At 47.1% G+C, this 26,979-nt stretch overlaps 1 protein-coding gene across 3 annotated transcripts; it reads right to left on the bottom strand.

Annotated features, from left to right (window-relative positions):
- On the bottom strand, positions 1 to 26,979 carry Plaat5 (phospholipase A and acyltransferase 5). Of its 3 annotated transcripts, XR_007590785.1 has the most exons (7): positions 26,494 to 26,975; positions 25,897 to 25,981; positions 24,791 to 24,899; positions 8,288 to 8,396; positions 4,679 to 4,941; positions 3,455 to 3,655; positions 1 to 1,056 (listed from the first exon to the last, which is right to left on the bottom strand). XR_007590785.1 is itself a non-coding variant. In XM_050136521.1 (6 exons), exons 1-6 carry the CDS (start codon positions 26,879 to 26,881, stop codon positions 3,563 to 3,565), a joined length of 1,047 nt encoding a protein of 348 aa, XP_049992478.1. In that variant the 5' UTR covers positions 26,882 to 26,975; the 3' UTR covers positions 3,100 to 3,562. The 3 variants fall into 3 exon arrangements, 2 of the variants coding, with proteins under 2 accessions (XP_049992478.1, XP_049992476.1); XM_050136521.1 differs by lacking the exon at positions 1 to 1,056 and having other exon boundaries at positions 3,100 to 3,655; XM_050136519.1 differs by lacking the exon at positions 1 to 1,056 and having other exon boundaries at positions 3,100 to 4,941; positions 26,494 to 26,979.

Below are 26,979 nucleotides of genomic sequence, written 5' to 3'. Positions count from 1 at the left end.
TCCTCGTCTTGAAGGTGTGAGGTGTGAATCCCAGAGCTCATGGCCTTACAGACAGCTTGGAAGTAGAAGGGACTGCTGTCCAGAAAGCGGTCTATGGCCCCTTGTGTCTTCATCCTCCCGACTCAGAATGTCAGTGGTCTGGCACCCCGGTGCCCTGAACCACTGCTTATAGGTTGACAAATACAAAAGTAGCTAGCACGTGGAATTTGGCACACTCTCAAAATGTGTTCATTTTAATAGATGAGGGAACATAATTGATGATGCGCTTTGCCTGTGGAGTTCACACAAGAGAGCCAGATCAGTGAGCAAGAGGTGGACGAGTTCACTTATTAGAGTCACTAAACACTTTATGGTAGGAGAGCTGTTTTTAAATTGACGAAATCCCTGTTTGCTTATCAGACATCAATGTGTTCCAAGAGTTCAGCATCGTTAAGGAGTCCACTAAAACGTGACCGTGTTTAAAGCTAAAGGCGGTGTGCTTGCAGAGGCCTGGTGCTTAGCTTCTGTTTCGAAGGAAGTCCCGACACAGACACAACCATGAGTAAGAGACTAACAGGAGAACTACTGGGAGCCCAGCTGGTCTTCCGGGTGTTAGGGAAGCGTGGGGACTGGCTTCTTGTTGGTCATGATGCGCAGAAGTGAGGGCTTGCCTCACCAGTGTCCACGGTGGCCATGTACAGTACACAGGCTGATGGGAAAGAAACAAGCCCGGGCTCCTGAGGTATCAAGTTTGGGTTGCTGAGAAAGGGATGGAGGACAAACACCAAAGTGTTCCATTGTGTCTGTTCCCTTCCGACAGGAGAAAGGCCCCTGAGCAAGCAGCCCAAAAGCTCTCTGGAACACACTGAGGGCTCTGTCTTGCGGATGCATGCTGTCCAAGTCCTCCATGTTTTCCAGGCACTTCCAGAGCCATGGGAGAAACCATCTCCAGCTTTTCTGGGCGACTTCAGCTCTCCACAGAGTAAAATCCACAGGAACAATTTCAGATCTTCCATCAAAATCACTATTTCATTCGCACAGTGGAGATCAGTGGACTTACATGTTTCGAATATTCATCTGAAATCAGTCAGAATGGAAATTTCAATTTTTCTGACAATTATTAATTATAAGCTTTTAATAGTATCATTGGTTATGCTTTAAACTGAAGATTTTTAAATTGTGAGGAACAAAGTTGACACATGTGATGGTCGGGGTCAACTGACAACTTGACAAAATTAGAATCACCTGGAGATGGGTCTCTGAGCATGGCTGGAAGGGATGCTGTTCACTGAGTTCAGGACGATCCACCCTGAATGAGGCCAGCACCATTCTACAGGCCAGCTCTGGACTGGACAAATGAAGGGGGACTGAGCGGCAGCCGTGCACCCATTCACTGTTCTTCTATTCTGACTGTAGACATAACGTGCCCGGCTCCCTCGAGTTCCTCACACGTGCTTCCTTGCCCTGGAGGATCGTGACCTGGGACTGTCAAATAATTAAGTTCACAATCGCTTTTGTTGAGTTGTTCTTGTCTGAGTATTTTAGCAAAGCAACAAGAACAGGCTCTAAGACAGAAATCGGTACCAAGAGTGGGCTCCCTGCTGTGATAAACCTCGCCATGTGGCTCTTCCCATCTTTTGAAGTGTTTTACAGCAAGAATGTGGGAGTTGGAATTTGGGGTTAGAAAATCCTTAGAGGCTGGAAGCAGAGCTTAGTGATCAGTTCTGATGGGATCATAGAAGACGAGAATGCTGAGAAAAAAATGCCCGGCTCCAGCAAAAGTTGGGAGCATGGGGGTGGGGTGGGAGGAGGGGGAGAGAGAAGGGAGAAGGGGAGGATTGGGGAGAGCTTGGGGGAGTGGGATGGTTGAGATGGAGGAAGGCGGATATGGGAGCCGGGAAGAAGATATCTTAATTAAGGGAGCCATTTTAGGATTGGCAAGAGACTTGGCTCTAGAGGGGTTCCCAAGTGTCCATGGGGATGTCCCCAGCTAGGTCCTTGGGCAGTAGAGGAGAGGGTTCCTGAACTGACCTTGTCCCATGGCCACACTGATGAATATCTTGAATATCACCATTGAAACTTCGTCTGGCGGTGGATGGAGATAGAGACAGAGACCCACATCAGAGCACTGGACTGAGTTCCAAGGTCCAGTTGAAGAGCAGAAGGAGGGAGAAGATGAGCAAGGAAGTCAGGACTGCAAGGGGTTCGTCCACCCACTAAGACAGTGTGACTGATCTAATGGGAGCTCACCAAGGCTGGCTGGACTGGGACTAAAAAAGCATGGGATCAAACCGGTCTCTCTGAACGTGACTAACAATGGGGGCTGACTGAGAAGCCAATGATAATGGCACTGGGATTTGATTCTACTGCATGTACTGGCTTTTTGGGATCCTAGTCTATTTGGATGCTCACCTTCCTAGGCCTGGATGGAGGCGGGAGGACCTTGGACTTCCCACAGGGCAGGGTACTCTGTCCTCTCTTAGGACTGGAGGGGGAGAAGGGAGGGTGAGTGGGGGAGCAGAAGAGAAATGGGAGGAGGGGAGGAAGTGGAAATTTTTAATGGTATTATTTATAATAAATAAATAAATAAATAAATAAATAAATAAATAAATAAATAAATAAATAAATTGCCGGCTCCAAGGACTCTGTCAGGAACTGAGCTGGGGACCATTTGTGTCATATTTGGGACAAGGATCTGGCTTCATCCTGCCCACATCCTGAGAACCTTAGTGAAGATGAACTGAAACATTACGGACTAGTTTGTTTGACAGAGGGCATGTTTGGACAGGAGAGTGTCTAGGATGGTGCTGAGAAGGTAGCTGAGGTTGTTAAAGAGATGATATATAATATGTAATTAATTCTTTTAATTTTTAAGCATGTGAATGAATTTGTGTCTGTGTGTGGGCATGTGCTGGTGCACACAGAGGCAGGAGGAAGAGTTAGAAGGTGTTGTGAGCCACCACCATGGTGCTGGGAACCAAACTGAGGACCTCTACAGGAGCAGCAAGTGCACTTAACCACTGAGCCACCTCCCCAGTCAGATTAAGGCACAATTGTCTCTAAATAGTGGGCAACAGCTTTCCTTGGTGTTCCCTTCCCTCCCCCAAACGGCACAATGGCTCTAACACTTATTCCAGGACTGGGATAAGCAGAAGACGGTAGAGACATCTGAGGACACTAGAAAGAACCCCTGGGGAGAGGTCTTTATTTCTGAAAATGTTCGAAAGGAGTTTCCAGAATGTTTCTGATGATTTCCCACTGCCACAGAATGAACTTGGCCTTAGAAACAAGGGCATAAGATTAAACAAATGCATGAAATTAGCCCCAACAGTGCCTGGCACATAGCAAGATTCACAACCCGTTACCAGTTCCTCCCCCGCTGAGCGTGTGCGGGTCTACACCACTGCTGCGTGTGCTGGAGTGGACAGATGTCGGAGGGGGTTACTGAGCCAACTCCAGTCTCCCAGACACTCACAGTCTTCTTAAACAGGGCCACTGAGCGAGGAAGGCGAACGGGAAGAAAGGCGCACGTTTGCTCTGCCACTGTCAGTGGCCCTTCCTGCGCTCGGAATCCGCAGCAGCTTCAAGCAGTTATAGACTTGGGTCTTATGCTATCCACCACTGCAGAGATGACAGCACCTGCAGCCTTCGCTCCCTCCACCAGGGCATGCTCCACCTGAAAAGCACAGTGGTTCATGGGACAGTGGGTACCAATCTCAGGCTGGCCCCCACCTCTGCTCCTACCCCTCCCATCTCCTTCAGGACCCAGCCGTCCTAGAGTCTTTTCCTCTAGGAGGGGACCACTTATGCTATCCTGCATCCTCAACATCCCTAAAGTTTCCAGAGACTCAGCAAAGGAGACATCCGAAGACAGGCACCCAAGGCAAGGCAGGCTCCCTTTCCCCTGGTCATGGACCCTCTGGCCTTTTTCTTCCCCAGGAGCCATTCGACATAGGATCGGCCTCCAGAGTAGTGCATGATGCAAGGGTCTCTCCATAGGAGAGGCTGAAGCCACTGAGGCCCTCATTCAAAAAGGGACTCTGAAAGCCAGGGAGGGAAACTCACCTGGGCACAACTGCACGTGAATCGGTATTCACACTTAGCTCAACCCCATGGCTCCTGGGCACACAGGACTTCAGAGGACCTCTTGGTGTGCCCTGTATTTGCAGGCAACTGCTCATGGGATGGGAGATCCTTCATACTACAGTCCGCCAAGCTCCTAGCACAAAGTCTCACAAGAACAGAGCCCAGGCAAGTCGAGGATACAGAGTGGAGAGGAGGATGCAGGAAAACAAAGTAGACAGAGGGAAGGGAGCATGCTCTAAGAGGCAAATAACAGGAAGATTTGACCCACTCTGTGCAGGGAAGATAAAAATCACAGGCGAAGCAAAAACCAGAAAATGATGTCCCCCCTTTAACCCTTGGGTTTTTTTTTAAATTATTTTACATATCTAAAAGGAGCTGCACATTCCCTCTGCTCATATCGTAAAGGTCAACTGTTAGTGAGAGCAGCTTAAATTGTTACAGATATTTGGGCTTCCGGGCTCTTTCACATGTGTTGTACGTCGTCTGTTACCACTGGCCTGTCTGAGCTAGGCAGGTGATGAGACAAGAGCTGGAAGACGGCACACCTATGCCTAGCTCCAAAGGTAGTCCAACAAAGCACAGTGAGGAGCCACTGGGGGCACTCGGAACGCACCTGTTGGCTCCTGGGCACACCGTATCTAAGGTTGTTGACAAAGTGCTCACAGTTCCCCTCAATCAGGCTATACTGCACTATCTTGTTGATCATGTTTTTTGTGCGCTGGATGATCTTGTCCACGGGGAGGGGCAGGTATGTCCCATCCAGCTTGTTGTTGATCTTCCAAGAGCAGCCATGCAGCACGTCCTCCAGTCGGCTGTACTTCACCACAGCACGGTTGCTGAAGATAGAAGTGATGCTGCCCACCGCAAACTCCTCACCTGGGGAGCAAGGACAAAAGGAAAGCCCCGAGGAGTAAGGGGTCAGGATACGCAAGACCTTTCGTAAGCCGCTTCCCATGAAGTTCTTAATCAAACCACCAATTTAAAGCATGGCAGAGGAGAAGAAATTGGATTAAATGTACCATAGAGGACCAAATTTCCTGAAAGATGCTTTTCTTGGGGATGACTGGAGGGGGTGCACATGTGGGTGGGAGGGTGTGCACACGTATGCTGGTGTGGATGCCTGTGTGGAGGCCAGAAGGCAGGGTCAATTATCTTCCTTAATCACTCTCCAGCTCTCCTAGAGCTCACTTGTTGGCTAGACAGGCTGGCCAATGGGCTCTGGGAATCACCTGTCTCTGCCATAAACAGATTTTTCATGAGCGCTGGGGATCTGTACTCAGAATCTCTTGCTTGTGCAGGAAGCACAATACCAACTGAGGCAGGCCCCACCCAAGAAATCTCACCTGAGTTACATGCTCTGTTCACCTACAGAAGAATCTCTCGTTAGTAACTCTGAAAATGCTTTATCACACAGCCCTGGACTAGACTGCACTGGCTTGACCCTGTCTTAGAAGCTGAGTCTTGTTTCCCAAGCAGATGTCAGTAATCTCCACCCTCTGTGTCACCCCTGGGTAAGGCTCTGTCGTGTGCATGATAACAGTGGTTCCATAACATGCCTTCCTCTGCAAGGGAATAGCGAAGTCACGTATGTGGGTCTCTGGTGCCTGCTCTACCACCATCCACTCAGAGCCATTGGTGTTTGTTACCACCAAGGAGGGACTTAGAAGCTTCGGGAAAAAAAACATTTAAAGGTGCTACATTCTCTCACACTCAGTGTTTAGAAGACATAGAAACTCCAAGAGCATCAGGAACCTGTCTGAGGCCACATGGGTAGACATTAAATACCACCTACAAGAGATGATTTTCAGTATTCTCATCAAAAAGAAATGATAGGGCTGGGAGCTGCTTAGTGGATAAAGCATTTGCCCACAAGCATGAAGAAAAAAGTTCATATCCTCAGAACACATGGGAAAGCCTGGCAAGAATGGAGGCCATCTGTAACCCCAATCCTTGGGAGGGAGAAATGAAGACCCCAAAATTGGTAAGCTGTAAGGTCCAGCTAGAGAGTGATCAAGAAAGACCCTGATATCAAAGTCTGTTGGCATGGTGTGCTGTAGGGTAATCCTTCTTATGCTGTGAATATGTATTACTCTCATTGGTTAATAATAAAGATGTTTGGCCTATAGCAAGGCAGGATAAAGTTATGTGGACAAACTGAGGACTGGGATGAGGAGGGCAGAGTTGAGAGAGATGCCAGTGAGCTGCCCAAGAAGCAAGATGTTAGAGTAATGTGGGTTCCCCTCTGTATGCTGTGATTATGTTTTATTGTCATTGATTAGTAAAGGAGTAGCTTTTGGCCAATGGCTTAACGGAGTAAAGCCAGGCAGAAAATCCAAACAGAGATGTAGAGAGAGAGTAGGTGGAGTCAACAAGATGCCATGTAGCCACCTCAGGAGACAGACGGAACATTACCGTTAGGCCACAACCACATGGCGATACACTAATTAATAGAAATGGGTTAATTTAAGATATAAGAGTTAGCTAGAAATATGCATAAGCTATTGGCCAAGCAGTGTTGCAATTAATACAGTTTCTGTGTAATTATTTTAGGCCTGGACAGCCAGGAAACAAACAAGCAACCTCTGCCTACACTAGAGGACAGGTAAAGCCATGAGCCACATGGAAATATATAGATTAATAGAAATGGGTTAATTTAAATATAAGAGCTAGTTTTTAATAAGACTGAGCTATTGGTCAAGCATTTTGTAATTAATATAAGCTTCTATGTGTTTATTTGGGATCAGACAATCAGGACAAAAGAAAAACTCTGCCTACATTTACAATGATGACATTTCAGGCCTCCACATGTGAGTGCAAGAAAACATGCATACACACAGAAACCATTATATGCACTTACACATACAAAGAAAAAAAACATTAGATGAAATGGATATGCTAACCACCTGTGTGAGGTCATTGCACATCGCAAAGCACTCTGAATCATACTGTATCTCACAAACATCTACGATTATTGTATCAATTAAGGACAGGACATTTTAAAAGGCTATTTCTCCACAGGAGCCACCTGGACAGTACATGTGTCTCTAAGATTTCCAAGAGCAAAAACAATAAAATAATTTAAAAAATTAAAAAGTCCCTTAGTCTATTCCTATGTGTCCCAAGAAAATCTACTAATTTTACAAAAATTATTTTACCTCCATTAACATCCCTACTTTGCCCCTGCAGTGACCACAGAGGAAAGAGCATTATGGGACCACTGTCAGCATGAACAGGCACAGAGATGACAGAATTGACCTTAGAGAAGGAGCTAGTCGGGGAGGGAGCCACTGCTAACCATCTCTTTAGCTATACAAGCAGGGTGTCTGGACACAGGCTGCAGGAAAAGGTGGAGATGGCTTTTTTTATACCATGCTTTAGTGTTTTTACTTATCCTTTGAAGATTTCATACAATGTATTTTGACCACCTTCTTTCTCCTCCCTCAGCTCCTCCCAGATCCTTCCCCTTGCCTCTTTGATCCGGCTCCTAGACAGAGAATGGAGACAGGAAGTGGATGGGGTTGAAAAGAGAAGAGGAAAAGGACCCTGCTCTGCAGGAAGGTCCTGCCAAGGTCAGGGTTGGAGCCCAAGGGAAAGCTCACAGGAATCAAAGCTGAAAATCAAAGACCTTGGCAGTGCCCTTCTGTGATTCCATTTTGAGCCAGCAAGAGCAAGGCGGCCACTGTGAACAATGGTTCCAGACCACGTTCAATTGTAAGTTATTTCATATTCCTCTGTAATTTCCCCCTGTTTTCACCATCTGGTCCCTCACCAAATCTCCACTTCGCTTTAATGAGCCCCACGCCCAGTCAAAATCGTAGGACATGAAATAAGGACCAGGTAAACATTTAGGTAAGGCAGCCTAGAGCACACTGGAACAGCAGGAAGACAAAGGCAGGAAGGCGACAAAAGATGGCAAGGAAGCAGGAAGCGGCAGTTAGGAAAAGTAGGAAACAAGCGACGTGAGCTTCTGCCCTCCGCGGTGTCTTTAGAAACATGAGGAAGGATGCTAAATGATTGTCATCAGAAACAGAGGTCGAAGGGACTTTAGTGACACTCTACACCCCTGTCATTCTTAATGCTGGACACGTGTGCTTACTAATAAATAAATGTCCAGGAATGTTTGGTGCTAAAAGGCAACGACTGAGTACCACAGTGATTGACTAGCCTTCTGTTGGTTTTGCTAACGTCCATAGCAGTATCTCAATAGCATGTCCACTCTTACTTGGGGGAGCCAGGTGAACCACACAGTCATCTTCTACGTAGATGGCCCAATGTTCATAGCCAATTCGAAAAATCTCAATGAGGTCTCCGGGTCTGGGTCTTGGTTTGTCCTATGATAGGAAGAAAGAGAGAGATAAACTGAATGTGTCCAGAGAACTCCAGAGCCACAGCTCAGCCTGTATGTAGGTCACCTCACTGTGGCCCATCGCTTGACAGAAATCCAACTTGAACCCTCTTCACCAGAAGACCAAGATGTCCCCTTCCCTGACATGATACCAGGTTGTCTGAGTCGGTGATCAGTGTGTGGACTCTCAGCTCTGAATGCACCAACGCATTCCCTGCAGTCCCTGTGGCACGTGCTGTAACTCCTAACACTTCTCCTTGGGAGCGAGCATATTAGGCTTTCAAAGTAGTGGGTGCTGGAGAATCACTGCAAGAGGAAGGAGCCTTGTGCCGCGTTAGGGGTGGACAGGCAGGATGCTGGTCACTACTGGGGTGCATAAAGTTCTGCCTTGGCTCAGAGTCCTCAGCACCATCCACCTTGCAGTCCTGGCCTGGGCCAGAGCTCTCTGCAGCATGCCTGATGTCATGACCAGTGACTAAAGGCCTGCCACCCTTACTGACAAGTCTGATTCCCTCTGCAAGTCACCCTAGGTGGCTCACTAGCAGAATCACCAGGGAACCTGTTATCAGATGACTTCAATCACATGGTGTGGGATTCCCCTCTGTATACTGTGAATACCGTTGGTTAATAAAGAAACTGGCTTGGCCTGATAGGGTAGAACAGAGCTAGGTGGGGAAAACTAAACTGAATGCTGAGAGAAGGAAGGCAGAGTCAGAGGAGAAGTCATGGAGCTGTTGCCAGAGACAGACATGCTGAAACCTTGCCAGTAGGCCACGAGCCTCGTGGTAAAGTATAAAATAATGAAGATGGGTAAATTAATAGGTAAGACTTAGCCAATAAGAAGCTAGAGCTAATGGGCCAAGCAGTGATTTAATTAGTACAGTTTCTGTGTGGTTATTTCGGGGCTGAGCGGCCAGGAACAAACAAGCAGCCTTACTACAGCAATCACAACTCTCCAACAAAGTCTGAACCTCCCCCAAAAGTGTGTCCTTCCCTGAGGACGTTCCCTCAGTCCTGAGAGGCCCTACAGTCCTCACAATTCACAGACAAAACTTTCATCAGTTTCATAATACTTAAAACTCCTCCAGTTCAACCTACAGTGTGGCTCCTGCCTGCTGATGCACTGTCTCTCAAAGAGGCCCAGAGGAGAAAGAATGCTCACCTGACAAGGTCTGTGTGTGTTTCTGTGTGTGTTTGTGTGCGGATGGGTATATGTGTGAGTGTGTCTGGGTGTCTATATGTGTGTGAGTAGGTGTGAGGGTAAATACGTGTGACCTGTGAGTGTGCAACTATAGGGGGTGGAGTGGTGTGTGTGTGAGTGTGTGTGTGTGAATTGTGAGTGTATATATGAGCATGTGAAAGCATTGGAGGCCAACAGGGATTGTGTGTGTGTATAAATATGGGTGCATGTGTGCGTGCGCGCTTCAGGAAGAGAATGAACATATCCATGAAGCGTAAGAACAACATTACAAATATAAGGGGCAGTGGTGGCACACGCCTTTCATCCCAGCATTCAGAAAGCAGAGGCAGGCGGATCTCTGTGAGTCTGGAGCCAGCCTGGTCTAGGTCTAGAGCTAGTTCTAGGACATCCAAGGCAATGCAAAGAAACCCTGTATCAAAAATAAAAAAAACATGAGGAGCATCCAGGTCATTAAAAATTATTTATTAGAGGCCAGTGAGGTGGCTCATCGAGTTAAGGCACTTGTCCCCAAGTCACATGACCTGCGCTCAATCCCCAGAACACATACAGTGAAAGGAGAGAACAAACTCCCACACGTTTGTCCTCTGATCTTCACATAAGCACTGTGGCATACAGACACACACACACACACACACACGCACACGCACATGCACATGAACATATACATACACATACACATGAACACCACCAAATAAACTTGTATTAAAAATAATACAAGTTGGGTGTGGTGATACATGTCTTTAATCCCAGCATTCAGGAGGCAAAGGCAGGTGGAACCCTGTGAGTTCAAGGCCAGCCTGGTGTACAGAGTTCAGTTGTTCTCAACCTGTGGATCGTGACCCTTTGGGGGTCAAATGATCCTTTCACAGGGGTTGCCTAAGACCCTCTGCATATCAGATATTTACACTGCAATTCATAACCATAGCAAAATTAAAGTTATGAGATACCAACAGAAATAATTTTATGGTTGGGGGTCACTCCAACATGAGGATCTACATTAAGGTTTGAAGCATGAGGAAAGTTGAGAAGTACTGGCATAGTGAATTCCAGGATAGCTGGGGTTACATAGAGAGACCATCTCAGAATATCAAAAAAATTAATAATAGAAGTAAAAATATGCATTGGTCACTTAATCCATGCCAACTATCGCTGTTCTGGGCATTAAGAATGCAGATCAGTCTGGAACAGTTCATAACAGTGGAGGCAGAGAAATTATTAAGAATGTTCACTGGTGTGTCTGGGGAAATGTGCAAAGGAAGGTGAAGGGCAATTGGGCAGATGAGCGAATACAAGTGTGTGTGCACGCGTGTGTGTATTGCATGTGTGCGTGCGTATATGCACACATGCGTGCAGCATATGTGTGCCTGCTGACATTACACAAATACCTGCGGTTCCATGTACACATAACACACATGTACCCCAGTGTGTGCCCAGTAATTGATTTCCTGCTGCAATCACCAAAATTCCTTTATCCTTTCTAGTCCAGTAACAAGCTCTTAAACATAAGATTTCTTTTAAAGAAACAATCTTTTTTATTTTACATATCAATCCCAGTTTCCTCTCTCTCCCCTCCTCCCGCTCCCTCCACCTTCTTCCTAGCCTGCTCCCATCCATTCCTCAGAGAGGGTAAGGCCTCCCACGGCAACAAAGTCACTTGAGGAAGGACCAAGGCCCTCCTCTCTGTATCTAGGCTGAGCAAGGTATCCCTCCATAGGGAATGGGCTCTAAAAAGCCAGTTTGAACACTAGGGATAAATGTTGGTTCCACGACCAGAGGCCCCACAAACTTCCCAAGTCACACAACTGTCACAAAACATTCAGAGGGCCTAATTCAATCCCAGACAGGCTCCCCAGCTGTCAGTCCAGAGTCAGTGAGCTCCCACTAGCTCGGGCCATCTGTTTCTGTGGGTTTCCCCATCATGATCTTGACACCTTTGCTCATAATATCGCTCCTCGCTCTCTGTGACTGAACTCTAGGAGCCTGGCCTGGTGCTTAGCTGTGGATCTCTGCATCTGCTTCCATGAGTTACTGGATGAAGGTTCTATGATGACAGGTAACCAGCCTACAGTCCACAACCCCAGAGAAGCCAGGAAACAGGGACCCTAAGAGATACATATATGGATCCCCCTAGAAAGGAGAAATAGACAAGATCCCCTGAGTAAACTGGGAACATGGGGGGAGAGGAAACAGAAGAAAGAAGGGGAGGGAGGAGAGGAGAAAACATGAGGGATCAGGAAGGTAGAGTTGGGGGAAAGACAGAGAGGGGGAGCAAGGAAAGAGATATCTTGATAAGGGAGCCATTATGGGGTTAGCAAGAAATTTGGCACCCGGGAAATCCCCAGGAATCCATCAGGATGAGCGCAGCTAAGAATCTAAGCAATAGTGGAGAGGGTGCCTGAACTGCCCTTCCTGTAAGCAGATTGATGGCTACTTCAACATAAGATTTCTAACCTAAGCTCTTTTTCCTGGACGGCCTCCCTATCCCCTAAGTGTATCAGGGAGTGGTCCTGGGAGAGAGGCTTGCTCGCTGCTGCCCAGATAGGAAGTCAGAGTCAAGAGAGGTGTGAGCTACCAGATGTTCCTGTCCACACAGCTCCTGTTGTAGGAGTCTGCCTGTTTGTTCCCAGCTGCTCAGCCCCGAAATATTTCTGAGAGAATGTTGAGCACTGAAGACACTCCACTTGGAATCTGTTTTCCTCTTGGCACAATTGGCCTTTGGGCAGGGAACTGCCCATGCATCAATCACTGACAAAGTACATGGTGTCCGGACTGGACAAGCAGGACAAAGGAAAAGGACTGCCAAACCTTGCCAAGACAGGGTAAGACGGTTCTGGAAATTTTTCTGCCTCTGAAAATGGTCTGTCAGTTATACTAGGCCCTAGCCAAAATTGGTTGCTTCAACATTGCAAACGAGACTTTGGGTGATTGCTCAGGTAGCCAGTTGTCTCTGTCATCTATTGCTTACTTTGGAAGCTGCTTGATTGTACTTCCTGCCTACTCAAGTAATATTATCTCCCTTCTCAGGCCTTCAATGGGGCTGAAGATTAAATAGTCCTAGTTACCTTCCTCTTATGATTTAGCCAATCCATTTCCAATACAAGACTTAGACTCTTTAGAATAGAATGTTTATTAAACATTTAGCATATGTTCCTTGCTTAATATTGTTTATGTTGGCTGTAACCCTAATTTTATACTTGATATCTGTTCCTAATATATATAGCTTTGTATTGGGTTTGGAACTCTCTTATTTAGACAAAAGGGAAAGGTGATGAGAAATCTCTGTCAGCCAATGAACTTTAAGGGATGAGACCAAGTTAGGGTGTGGCTTTCTGGGACCTGAAGAAAAGCACCTGGCGACCCAGGGTTCTCTCTCTGTCTCTCTCTCTCTCTGTGGTTCCCACGCTACACAGCTGAGCTTGGACTTCTCATTCCTGTTTCGTGAGTTCACCCCATATAATAAAGGAAAATATAATTGGTCTATCTTGCAGCTAGCCTGGTATTTATCAACCCACGATAATTCAACATGCTCCTTATCACAAATATGTAAGTTTCTCAACCACTGCTTTACCAGAACAAGAATTCAGACAGAGGAGCTGGAAAGATGCTCAGCCATCTTCTAGCAGAGGACCTGGATTTGGTTCCCAACACCCACATCAGGTGACTCCCAACTGCAGCCCCAATTCCAGGGCATCTGACACTTTTCTGGATTCTGATTCTCCTCCTCACCTAGGGCTATAGGCGGTTACTGATTGTCTAGTAACCCACACAGACCATTTCTGTATCTACTTAAGACTTCTTCTCCCCAGCATTTTGTTTCTGTTAGGCCTGACTTCTGAGCTCAGCATCACCCAATGGTCCACCCATGACTGTGGCCACACCTTAAGCCAGAAAAGCTTTGTCTTCTGGATGTGTCTCTGCATGACTTGGAGAATTCACTCAGTTACAAAGGTGCTTAGGTCTGTGTCAGCTTCTGCCCTACTGTTGACTCACCAGGGTCCTGGGTCCCCCGAATGCGTGGCCAGCCTTGCACACACCTTCCAGCGCAGCCGAGATGTGGCCTTCTCAAGGTCCTCTTCAGCTATCCCTCACAGTACAGTTCTGGTTGGTTAGTTTGGCTATTACTTACCCCAGTCAGTACTGTAACCCTGGGCCGTGCTTCTGTGCCACTGATATAACCATTACCTTCGGCAGCACCACTGGCAGCAGAATTGCCCACATTGTGCTCCCTCTGCTGCCACAGTCAACAGACCCTCTAGTGACCCCAGCCAGCCAGGGCACTCTGAAGCACAACAGACTTCACTGTCCTTTCAGAGGGTCCGAGATCCAGAGTCCATCCTGAATTTTCATATTCCTCAGTGTGAGAGCTAGAGAGATGGCTCAGCAATTAAGAGCACTCAGTGCTCTTTCAAAGATCCAGGTTCAGTTCCCAGCATCCACATGGTGGCCCACAACTGTCTATAACTCCAGTTCCCTCTTCTGGCATCCCTGGGCATGAAGCACTTACGAGGGCATAGACACACATGCAGACAATCATATACATAAAAATAACATCTTTTATTAATCATACTTTGTTCACATGCTGGAGAGATGGCTCAGTAGTAAGAACACTTGTACTTGCAGAGAACCCAGCTTCAACTCCCAGCACTCACACAGATACTCATGACCATCCATAACTCCAGTTTCAGGGGATCCAGTGCCCTTTTCTGACCTCAATACCAGGTACACAGACTTACAAGCAGGCAAAACAACCATACACATAAAATAAAATCGATGACTTTTTTAATGAAAAAGAAATGCCCACCGTGTGTCGCAAGCTTTCAGTCAGATTTTCAGGGCCTTTAACACACCATCTGGGCAGTTCCTCCGAGCTTTGGCTTTGTGGGAAGAGGATGAGCCGAGACCTGGGCATCTGTTCCACAAACCCCACTCACTGGAAGAATCCCTTTTTCTAGCACAAGGCACACAGGCTATACCACAATACTTCACCAAAGGAACTGAAGCCGAAGAATACAAAGAGCTAGCAAGTCCCAGACAGTCTATGCCAGTCAGTTCCTTAAAAGGATATTTCATTTGTATTTTAGTAACTAAAGCTGGCCTACAGACCAGGCAGTGGTAACACACACCTTTAATCCCAGTGGCCACACTAGTTTGCCAGAGAAACGGTGGGAGGTGGGAGGTAGTGGTCCATGCCTTTAATCCCAGCCCTAGAGAGGAACATAAGACGAAAGGAAAAAGCTCTAGGACACAGTCTCATTCTGAGGTAGAGGAAAGAGCCAGTGGCTGGATGACTTGCTTTTCTGACCTTCAGGCTGAACCCCAATATCTGTCTCTGGGTTTTTATTAATCATGCTACAGTTCCTAACAGAGCCAGCTCTCCTTTTCTGACTGAAGGGGGGAACGCTATGACAAGTGACTGGCCACTAGAGGGCAGCCCAAACCAGGCTTCAAATCCAGAAAGCCGACTCCGTAGTAAACTTAAAAATGGATTTCAAGGTCTCCATCAAATTCCTCCCCTCCGAGCTCAGGGAACCTCATGAAAGAGGAAGAAAGCAGGTAAGAGCCAGAGGGTATGGAAGACAACAGGAAAACGAGCCCCCCTAAATCAGCTGAGCAAAGATCAAATGAACTCACAGAGACTGAAGCAGCCAGCACAGGGCCAACAACAAACAGGCCTGCACCAAGTGTGTGTGTGTGTGTGTGTGTGTGTGTGTGTGTGTGTGTGTGTGTGTGTGTGTGTTCAGAAAGGCAGTCCTCCCATGGGTATCTACAAAGCATGGCACACCAAGCTGAGGCAGGACCAAGCTCCTCCCCTGCATCAAGGCTGGGACGTCCACATTCCAGCATGCTGAACAGGTTCTTCCTCTGCGTGTGTATTATTACTTTCGGTTTAGTGTTTTTATTGGCCTCCTGAGTGTGGGAAAGAATGGGTCTCTGCTTCCGTGCCTTCTCTTGGAGTTGTTTTCCTTTTGTTGGTTTGCCTTGTCCAACTTTCCATGTGATAGGTTTGGGGGATTTGTTTTATCTTACTATATTTTATTCTGTTATATTTTGTTATTTTGATATTCTATATCCCTTAGAAGACTGTTCTTTTCTAATGAGAGATCAAAAGGGAGTGGATCCAGACGGGAGGGAAGGTGGGGAGGAACTGGGAAGAGCAGAGGGAAGGAAAATTGTAATCAGGATAGAGTATATGAGAAAAGAACCTATTTTTAATAAAAGGGGAAATTTTTTTAAAAAGATCCAATAAAAATGGATTTCAAGATCCATGACCTCCCCTTAAGTCCAATTACAGAGTTTGATGTGGGATTCCCCTCTGTATACTGTGAATACCATTAGTTAATAAAGAAGTTATTTTGGACCTGTGATAGGGTAGAGCAGAGCTAGGCAGGGAAAACTAAACTGAATGCTGGGAGAAAGGAGGCAGAGCCAGAGAGAAGTTGTGTAGCCCCACTGGAGCCGAATGGAACTTTACCCAGTTAGCCATAGCCACGTGGCAATACACAGATTACTAGAAATGGGTTAAATTAAGATGTAAGAGTTAGCCAATAAGAAGCTAGAGCTAATGGGCCAAGCAGTGATTTAATTAATACAGTTTCTGTGTAGTTATTTTGGAGCTGAGCAGCCGGGAACAAACAAGCTACCTCTTCCTACAACAAGAGTTGTTGGTTACCTCCAAGGTATGTGTGCCAGCCACTATTAGACCCCTAGGATTATCATATGATGCACATTTCCATGGCTCATAGGCATCACAGCTGATTAGGACTGCTGGTGGCTTCCCTCATTTAAAAGCTTGTGTGGTGCCTTCTGGTACCATAAAAAAAATCCTTTTCAGGGAGGAGGCTTTCAAGTCAAATCTTCAATGCAACCCTACAACTGCCAATTTGCTAAACCAGTATAATCACTAACCACATTCTAAATATAATTATACCCACAGATAAGTGTTCTCATCCGTCACTGAGGAAAGTTATCTTTTCAACAGAAGGAAACCACACTGATTAAAATGTAGAGTTGTAGAGCCCTGTCCCAACAGACAAATCTACAACACAGGTCCTGCACCTGATGCTCAGAATCATAAAGTCTCACCAACATGGCTGCTTAAATAGGACCTGAACAAAGAGGGCAGCAATAGACAAACTAACGCGGAAGGGGGAAACCCCAGAAACCTCAGCCCAGACAAAGAACTACAGCAACTGAGGAATGTTGCGATAGAGAGAACACATCTTCCCCAGGGAAGAGCACCCAAGAGAATTCGCTATGCAGTACCAAATGGTCAGCCCTGAAAACGTACATACAAGTAACATTATACAGACTAAGCAGATTGTGTTTATATATTTATGAATGAATATCTATACATCTCTATAACAAGAATTAAAGAAAAAGAGGCCATGAGTTTGAAAGAGCAGGAGCAGTACATGGAAGGGTTTAAGGGAGGAAAGAGAAGGAGGAAATGATGCGATGATATTATAATCTCGAAAATAAAAAATATAATAAACCGCACACATAAATGGATTTCATTTTCCTTGGTTCTAGGACAGAAAGAGAGATGTGCAGATGTAAGCCCTTCCTAAAGCTCAGGAGGGTGTGGTATACGAAGGGAGCAAGGGGGTATGAAGTGAGGAGCGTGAGAAGTGAATAAGAGTGACTGGCTGTGAGAACAGTGAGTACGAGATGATCCGGAGGTGTGGAGAGGCCAGAAGAGGACCTGGGTCTCCTGCAATTAGAGTGTTACAGGCAGTTGTGAGTCACCCAGTATGGGCTCTGGAAAATGAACCTGGGTCCTCTATAAGAGCAAGTGCTCTCAGCCCCTGAGCCATCTTTCTAGCCCAGACTACAGTGTTTTTAAATGTCAGTAAGGAAGTATAGATTTCTAATATTTTTATATTCATCTTTTAAAAGAATCAACACGAGTTCAAAACTTTCACATGCATATGCAGGTGAAGAGTTGAATTGCTTTTAATCCTATACAAGTTGTTAACTCATGGATTTTTCTATTTTTCGCTTTGCACATAAGTAAGAGGAGAACTTATTGGATGCAATGTACTTGAGTGGACATATATATACTAAGGCCATGCCCGTGTGTGTGTGTGTGTGTGTGTGTGTGTGTGTGTGTGTGTGTGTGTAATACAGAAGACACTTTGGGCCCATTTTCATTGATAACACATTAATGGCCTAAAGGCCATTAAATCTAAGTCTTGGCACTGTACAGGAAAGAGGAAGAAGAGGGGGAAGAAGTGGAAGACAGAGAGGGGGTAAGAAGTCAGTGGAAGAAGGGGAGGGGAGAGGAGGGAACAATAAAAGGAGAACGGAGGGAAGAGGCCACCATGTCACCAACAGATGAAGAATGAGCACATATATAGACAGGCATGGGAGGCCAACACAATCAACCTCTGCTGTCTCTGGCCCTGATCAGGTAGGAGGCTGATGACGGTGGTGTGGGGCACCACCCCCACCACCTCCCCAGGTAAGCTATGGTATCACCTCTGAACCACCCACCGGCTCAATAACACTGTACCCAAGCAGACCTGAGGATCTGAGAGTCCCGCCCAATGACACTTCCCCTCCCCTCTATCCAGACGATTGAGCCAGTGGGTGCCACAGATGCTCTCTCTAGGAACCCACTTCCCTGCCGACAAAAACACCACAACTTTCCAGGCAACCAGACTGTTGCATTCGCATTGGTGACATACTACCATGGCAGCAAGCAGTAAGGACCCCAAAAGACCTTTCCTGGAACAGATGCCCAGATGCCAACAGCACAGCTTGGTGGTTCAGCGCACTCCCTATCCTTCCGGAAGACCCAGGCTTGATTCCCAGCATTCCCGTGGCAGCTGACAACTACCTGCAGCTCCAGTTCAGGGTGTCTAACATACTCCTCTGGCCTAGACAGGCGCTGCGTGCGTGTGGCGCACATAGATACAGGCAAGGAAGCCCTCATGCTCATCAACCAATAAGAAGTTTGCTTGAGCTTGGGGGAGATGCTCTCATTTGCAAATTTGTCGCTGGACAGTCTAGCAAAGTAGAAAACTAAACGGCATTCACACAGACTTGAGAGTCATCTGGAGTTATTCACGCTGAATGCAAGGTCCCATCATCCCCTCTCCGTATTCTCTCATTCCCCAGTTTTTTGTGAAAAGCAGGCACTCACATCTACCTTCCAGTGGCCTCCAACACCAACCAACACTCCAGTGTTCAGTTTCTTACCCTGACTTTGCCTCCACCCCACTCAGGAATCCACTGTACTTTCAAGCCCCTTCAGCCATCTGCTGTTTATTTCCTTTATAGGATGCAGCCCAGATCTGGCCCTTCTCCCAGAAACAGGCACCCAAAGAGAAAAATCAGTCATCTGTAAGGTGCCCAGACCCTGAAAGCACCATAAATCAAGTAGGCATAGAGCAAGGACGTGGGTGGAAAGTTTGTTCCTGCCTGGGGCAGGTGGTGAGAGCCAGACCAGAGTAGGGGTGTCACTTTCGACTGTAGAGGAGCCGAATGGAAGGCACGCCGACTCTTCAGTGGTCTGTGACCAGACACCAGAACAGCCATGGGCGCCTGAGAGAAAAAAAACCATCACTCAGGACTGTGAGAGGAAGCTTCCAAAAGAGACAGACAGAGAGATGGAGGATGTGGGCGGGAGTGTGGGAGAGAGGGGGGAGCTGCATCTGTGTTAAGGATTCTATAAGGCCAAATGAGGAAACTTCATGGTTATGGAGCCTTAGAATGTAAATTAGAATCAAGTTACCTTGGGATATTTTCAGTCCCTTTGAAAGCTATCCACTGCCCAGCGCTGTGTCTGACCTAACATCCTTTTGTCAAAATCTCACCATGTCCTCTTAACAGAACACTAGCCTTCCCCGATCCAAAGGCAAGACTGTCACCAGATGGCATCTGAAACCTGCTGGAGAGTGTTCCCAGCTTTGCTGTAACTGCTTGCCCAAGGGCCCTACCACTATCTGGGAAATGCATTCTTTTCTTTGTTTGGCAACTAATAAAACCTCATGTAAGCTCTTCCTCCCTCAGTAGAACACAGTGTGTGAGGAGCCTGAGTCTGTGTTTCCATACCAGGATCTCACATACTGGACTCCAGAAAAACCTCTTATTCCCTCTGAGGCCAAACCTGTGCGTGTGTATTTATGGGAATGATGGGACCATGCTCCACACCCTCCCCCTAACCAAGGTGACACCTCAGTAATAAAACCTGGAGGCTGAAGCATTTGACGGGACACAAAGGAATTTGCATATGAGAAGTCCTCTCTTGTCCTCACGTTACCTTCTGCGGTTTCAACTATCTACAGCCATCCACTGTGGTCCCAAAATATTAAATGGGGAAAAATGCTAGAAACAAACAACTTCTAAACCTTGCATTTCTTGTATTCTGAGGTCTACGATGAAATCTTGTACCTCCTTGTTCTACGCCAGCTGGGACACAAGTCACCCTTGCCCACATACCTGTGTGTATAGGCTGCCCTCCTGTTAGAAACCTGGTAGGAAAGAGCATAGACAGGAACTTCTGTATAGTGCCGGCAGTGACACCGTCCCTGGAACAAGACAGTGTTCCTGTGTATACAAGCATGCACGAACAGCACACACATATAAGCCAAAGAGTGCAGAGCTGCCCGGCTCCTATGATGAATCCTCCTTGATGTTTACGTAATAGCAATCATAAAAAGCTTTTGCCATCCCACTGACAGAGTGATACAGCAGACAGTGACCAGCTATTCTGGGTCACATGTTCAGTCGGGAGCAATCTCACACAAGATGCGGATTGAGCTCTCAAAGGCAAGAAGAAGGAAGTTGTGGGACAATCTGGAGATCACTTCAGCAGGTGGGTGAAGGTGAAGACCTTTCTTATACAGGAGATGGAAGGTAAGGAACCAGAGACAGGGTGGTGGGCAGACAAGGCGAGGCACTCAAGCGGGCCTTTCCCAGAAGGAAAGACAGCAGCAGGCCTGAAAGGCCTGGCTGTGAGGCTCTGGCAGAGAGATGGAGACAACAGAGGACGTCAGTCACCAGCCAAGGGGTCCTGGACGTGCTAGCAGGAGGGTTTGGAATCAAAGGCACAGTGGGAGGGGGTAGGGCCTTCAGCTTTTCCATCAAATCTTCATTTCAGCTTGAGTTCTCTTTGGTATGTTTCTCTCTTTATGAATTCAGTTTTTAGATCCTGAGTTGTCTTTGTTTCATTCAGTCATGAGTTTGTGTATTTTTTTTTTCCTGGGCATCACTCGGGAGTTTATTCCTATGATCTTCAAGTTCACAGAGGTGTTAGTGTCTTCTTTAAACTCGTTGAATTCTTTGATCACGCTCCTGACTGCTCTTTTGAATTCTGTGCCCTGGGGTTCATCTCAGTAATTCTCATGGGGGGGGGGCATTTCTACAGGACCAGAGGATGTGGGCAGGAGAGGGCACATTGTCTTGGCCTTTCATACTGTTTCTCATGTGACCTGGACTTGTGGGCTTCTTTTGTTAGTTACGTGTCTGATAAGAGTCAAGCCTGCCTCTCTTGGGTGGGAGTTCGGTTGATTTCAGATCAAGTATGAGATGTTGGTAGTTCAGTCCTTCAGACACTCAGCGCTGAGTTTTGATTGGAGGGACAGGAGTGATCCCAACTCAGTCGTAACCAAGAAAGCTTTGGCTAGGGCAGCCTGGGCTGCTGTGCAAGGTACACTAGTCAAGCTAGGCCCAGGAGTGTGGGGACAATGTGGAAGGGTGACGTTCTGGGGAGCTCACTAGGCTAGGCCAGTGCCCTGACTCCAGACGGAGCGACGAGGATCTATCTCAAGGAAAGAGCTGTGTGTGCGCTTTGCATTTGTCTGCTCAAGCTGACATGACCCAACTCCACTGACAGGGTGCCTTGGCACATGTTAACGTCTTCAGAGTTCTCCAGACCATGAGTCCACACTCAAGGTGCAGCAAGCAGGTGTCATTCTGAGATCCCTTCTTTCAGCTTACAGTAGCTACCACTTCACCTGTGCCCACATGACTTTCCCTATGTGCGCTCTCACAGAGGATGAGGGTAAAGAGAAAGAAGGCTCCCTGGGATTTCTTCCAAAAAAAAAAAAAAAAACACCCTAATTATGGCTGCTCAGAACCTCACCTCATGACCTCATTTAACCTTAACCCTCTTTAACAACCACACTGGGGGTTAGGACTTCAACGTGTGAATGTTGGGGGGGACGCACACATCTATACTATAGGAGCACAGGTACGCTATGTTTACAAGAGCAGAGAGGGACAGTCCTGGAAATCTATGACAAAAGCCCTAAGGAAAAAAAAAAAACTTAGGTTCGCTGGAGGCAGACAATCATGAGGACTCTACAGAGACCAGCAGAGTGAGCAGGGGATAAACAGGGAGCAGATACACGGAAACAGGGAATGAAAAGATCGGGGTAGAGGCGGGACTACGTCTACATCCAGCAAATCTCAAGACTTCATTTCAGGAAAAGAGCTGGTTAGCCTTCCCCCCAGCAAGCATCTGTCAGGAATGTGGCCCCCAGCAAGTTGCCCACGCTTCCACGGTTGGATCTACACATGTGCACAGACCAGCAGTACTAACTGGATTCAGTGCTTTTAAAAAAAAAAATGTGGGTATTACCAAAAGACATTGTATACATGTATTAAATTCTTGAGAGAGCAATTAAAATTAAAATTCTTTGAAGAGCAGAGATAAATTTTTAAAAGGAAAAAGCAAAGAAGCTGGTGTACCTCACATGCTAGGACACCATTTGCATTTGTTTCCTCTTCTCTCTGGGCATTAATTCACCCCTGCTGTATAAGCAATAGGTAAGCCAGCACAGCAAAAGCCACAGAACTCAGATTTAAATGATGGGTGACCTGGGGAAGAATGGAGACACAAAGACCTGGAAGGGTTAAGTGACACTGGGAACAGGTGACAAGCATCCCATCAAAGACACCTTGGGGACACAGACTCATGGTCAGATGAAAACGGGGTTTGAAGTGATAGGTCACAGCAGTCTCTGGCACAACTCTCTGAACATAGGATCCTGAGTGAAACTGTGTGTGAACGTCATACAAGGCCTGCATGGGGAGCTGGTGGCCATACAGCTTATGGAGTGGTTGCAGGCCTTTGTTTTCCTTCCTGTTCTGCTAAGGGGCATGGAAGACTCTGAGGACTTTTGGACTCTTGGGCAAAGCACTGCAGAGAAGCCAGGCTGTGGGGTCCTGGCCACGCTGCCCAGTGCCGCCTAGCTTTGCTCTACTCTGATCCCAGTTTGCTCGTCATATGGAATTACAAGGTCCTGACATTTGTTCCTGTCGTCACCTCAAATACTGGAACTTGCCTTCAAAGCACACGTCTTGGTAACTTTTTCAGTTAAATGTTAAAAGCAATGACCACCCTGCAACTACGGAGGCGGCACCAACTTTCTGCCCCATAAAACTTACTGAAAAACAAAGCTGATGGTAAGCGCTCAGCTGAGAACGTTTGTCTTGTGCAATACGAAGGCATGAAGAAGATTCATAACGATTACCAACTCATCCCGTTCTCTATACATCAGTCCTTGGAAGCACCTGACAGAACTGTTTTCAGTGCCCTCTGAGAAGAACCTTTAAGGAGAGCCTGGAATTCTCTTTGGTTGTAACACTAAAGACACAGGCATTAGTCCTGTGAAAATGAAAGATTGGCTGACATTTCTATAGCCCTAAATAACTGATCTACACACTCAACAGACACTTTCTGTTATGTAATGAGAAAGCAAAACCTGTGGTTATTAGGATTATTCTTCTGCTAAAGGGATCATTTAAGTGAACAAGATTACAAGGTCATTGTGAAAGCCAGTAGTAACTGTTACAGCTGGAGTCTCCAGCAGACCCTGAACACCTCACTAACCACTGCTAGAGAACTAGAAAAATCACTCGGTGGGTAAAGGACAGCGCCACCAAGCCCGACAAGCTGAGTTTGATCTGGAATCCACGTGGCAGAAGGAGAGAACCAGCTTCTTCAAGTTGTTTTCTCTCCCCCACAGGAGTCCGTATCCCCACACACAGTAAATTCATGCATACATACATACATACATGTAATAAAATGTTTAAAATTAAGTATATGCACTATGACCGTATTGCCAAGTCTCTAGAAAATGCAGACTAATCTATAGCTGGCAGAAGGCAGACTGGCTGCTGCTCGGAGATAGAGGCATGCTGGTGATGGGAAGGGATTACAAACGGGCGTTTTTTAAATCATGTTTGATGGACATGCTGTCTCAACTGTGGCAAGAGCTTCACACTGTATACATGTATTTGTGAGATCACAGACTCCCTTGCTGGTGCATGTGAGTTCTCTCTCTCTCTCTCTCTCTCTCTCTCTCTCTCTCTCTCTCTCTTTCTCTCTCTCTCTCTCTCTCCCTCCCTCTCATTTTCTCCCTCTCTGCTTCTCTTTTTACTCTTTCCCCCTCTCTCTCCCTCCTCTCTCTCCTCTTTTTCTTGCTCTCTCCTTCTCTCTCTCTCTCTCTCTCTCTCTCTCTCTCTCTCTCTCCTTCCTTTCTCTCTCTCTGCCAGACCATGACCCCCCAACTCTCCCTTTCTGATACAGAGTTGATAAGAAAGCATGCCGCTCTGTGGCCTTGAAGCCCTCCACCATCCCTATCCTCTGGAGCTGCAGAATAAAGCCATGTTTTTACCTGATGCCTGCCACCACGCCCTTGGGTACAGTGACAAGGCCAGGACAGATCAAACGATATGAAGCCTGTCCCCTACAAGCACACAAGCATACTTCTAAAACCTATCAGAGTCAGAAAGCCCTCATTGGTCTCAGAATTTGAAGAGCTAAGAGCTAACACTCCCTCTGCCTCCAAGGCCCCACCATGCTGCTAAGATACTCAGTCTCCCCTGAGGCTCTCTCACTACAAGGCCTGATGCTGCCCCGTCCCGTGTTGTGAGGCTCCCTCTCCTAATAAGGGTCTTCTGAGGAATAATCTCATATCAGCTCCTTCCCCGGAACTGTCATTTTTCTCTTCTCTTTTCAGCTCTAACAATATCAAAAAGTGTCTAGCTGCATATTTTAAACATCTGGAAATTAAATATGGCTAAATATACCTCAGGAAAGCTACATGAACATGCATAACAGCATCTCAAGTCAGTGTAGATATTTATTAGACACGGCTAGAGTAAATTACAATACGCAGTCACCCAGAGAGTAAAACACTCGTTCCATCAGTTCTTGGGATACGCACCTCGGCCGCTGGATGTTTCAGCTTGCCTTCCATCTCCAACTTGGGCGTTGGAACCAACTCTGTTCTCTTCTTGCTGGGTGTGATCTCCACGTTAATTACCGACTTCTCTCTAGAAACGATTTTGCAATCACATCGTCAACAAACGTTATTCCACGGCTGTTGGAAAGTCTGTGTGACCAATCACTTCAGATCTGTGCTTTCAAGACACCTTCCAGCTTTGTCACTGAAAGAGACATCCCTCACACACCTGCAAACTTGACTCCCTGAAGACATTTGCTTTCGTGCAGTACAGCCCCTGCTTTTCTGACAATTGTTAGAGACTGGATGTGTAGGTGAGAGGTGTCACCTTCAGAGTCCCTGGTCTCAAATTCAGACAAAATGTAGCAGGAGGGAGAGCTGCCATGAACTGCTGGCATGAGCTATCCTGAGAAATTCCACAGAGAGCTTCTCGGGGACACCAGCCCAGCAACAGTTCAGTCTGGACTGGCCCTACCCACCCTTCCTGCTGGTCCTTAAACACCGCTGTTATTTATTAAATCTGAGGGCAAAGACGATCAATTCTCAGCAATTTCCATTCTCCTCTTTTCAGCTCTACATACTGCTAGCCCGTGCCCTTGGAACACACTCTCGGTTTCCACCTTGTGCACTGTACTTTGCACTTATTCCCAGATAAATTCTTCATTCTCCCTCCCCTCCGATCAGCTTTCCTAACTTGTTCATTATTCTTTTCAAACGTTTATCAGCAAGTGATACTTGCACGCCGATTTTCATAGAAGGGAAGATAGTAAGAGATTAGGATACAGTGCAAAAATTCTCACACCTCCTCTTCTCACCCCAACCTAATGCCCAAGCACAAGTCTCCTGAATTTTTCATTCGTTTGTGCACCTACAAACCCACTCAAGTTCCAAGAGTCTGCAGAGTGGCCTTGTGGGTAAAACTTCAACACGGTATGACAACAGCCATCATCAGGTCTGCAACCTAGTTCAGTTTTACCCGGCGCTACTCGTTGGCTTTTGGCTGATTCAAGCAGAAACCACCTGGGGGAGTATTTGTTCTACAGAACTAACATCTAAAACCAACGTCTCAAAAAAAAAAAAAATCTTACCCGCTTCTGGCCTGTTCTAACTTGAAGCTTTGCCTGAGCCGCTTCGGCAGGAGCTGGACCAGTAGTGCTTGAGATCTCACTGACTCTAATTCAGGAGGGAAGGGGTGTGATTTAATACACAACTGCCTTCTGTGCGGGAAGAAGTGAACCCCATGAAAGACCAACTCAAGCCAAAAGTGGACTGGGTGTTTTGCTTTAGAATGGTGCCTAAAGCCAGGTGTGGTGGTGAATGCCTCTAATCCCAACACTCTGCAGGCCCAGGTAGGCAAATCACTGTGAGTTCCAGGCCAGCCTGAATTCCAGGCCATCCAGGGCTGCATAGCAAGAAAGACCTTGTCTCCAAAAATACAGTAAAAAAAAAATAATAATAATAAAAATAAAATGAAAAAAAAGAAACAAAAAAATATAAATAAAAAAAAAAAGAATTAGAACTGTGCCCGGCTCCTGCTTTGCCCTCCATAAAACTTGGAGGGGACAAAGGGTGCAGGCTGTCTAGAGGCAAAATAACTGCCAAACCATTTCTGACAGGGGGCGACTCGCTGGGGCAAGAACCACCCAGAAAGGCTTCGAGGGAAAGACCCCATTTTCGGGGCAGACCTGAGTGGGGTACGGCTAACTGTCCAGTTGCAGATTGGGTGTCACTTGAGCCGGTACTGGAGGTTCTCGAGATGGACTTGGGGCGCGGCCATGGGACCCTGGAGAGGCGGATCCCGTACTCCCCGCTGGCGGTCGGACTCAGGCCCATCCCGCTGTGGCCAGCGGGGACCAAGCGCCTGGAGAGCTCGCAGATGACGCGGCCCGGGGTCCGCGGAGCTCCGGGATCATGGGCGCCTGGTCCGGCGGGGCTAGAACCGGGGGTGACGAGGTGGAGCGGCGCCGCCAGGGGGAGCCCGGCAAACGGCGGTGAGGGCTCGCGGGGCGGGACGCGCGGAACGGGACGCGCGCGAGGGTGGGTGCAGACGCTGCGCCTGTGCAGTAAACTCATCCGTGGTCACTGGCTGGAAGGAAGGAGCCACACCCTGAGGAAAGGCAGGCGCTGCACACTGGAGCTGGGTCATTCGTGGGTCACGCAGAGCCGTGAGG

Source organism: Alexandromys fortis, unplaced genomic scaffold (assembly GCF_014885135.2).
Source record: "Alexandromys fortis isolate MF-2015 unplaced genomic scaffold, M_Fortis_MF-2015_v1.1 scaffold_3, whole genome shotgun sequence".
Taxonomy (NCBI): domain Eukaryota; kingdom Metazoa; phylum Chordata; class Mammalia; order Rodentia; family Cricetidae; genus Alexandromys; species Alexandromys fortis.
This window is presented reverse-complemented; position numbering and strand designations above follow the sequence as displayed.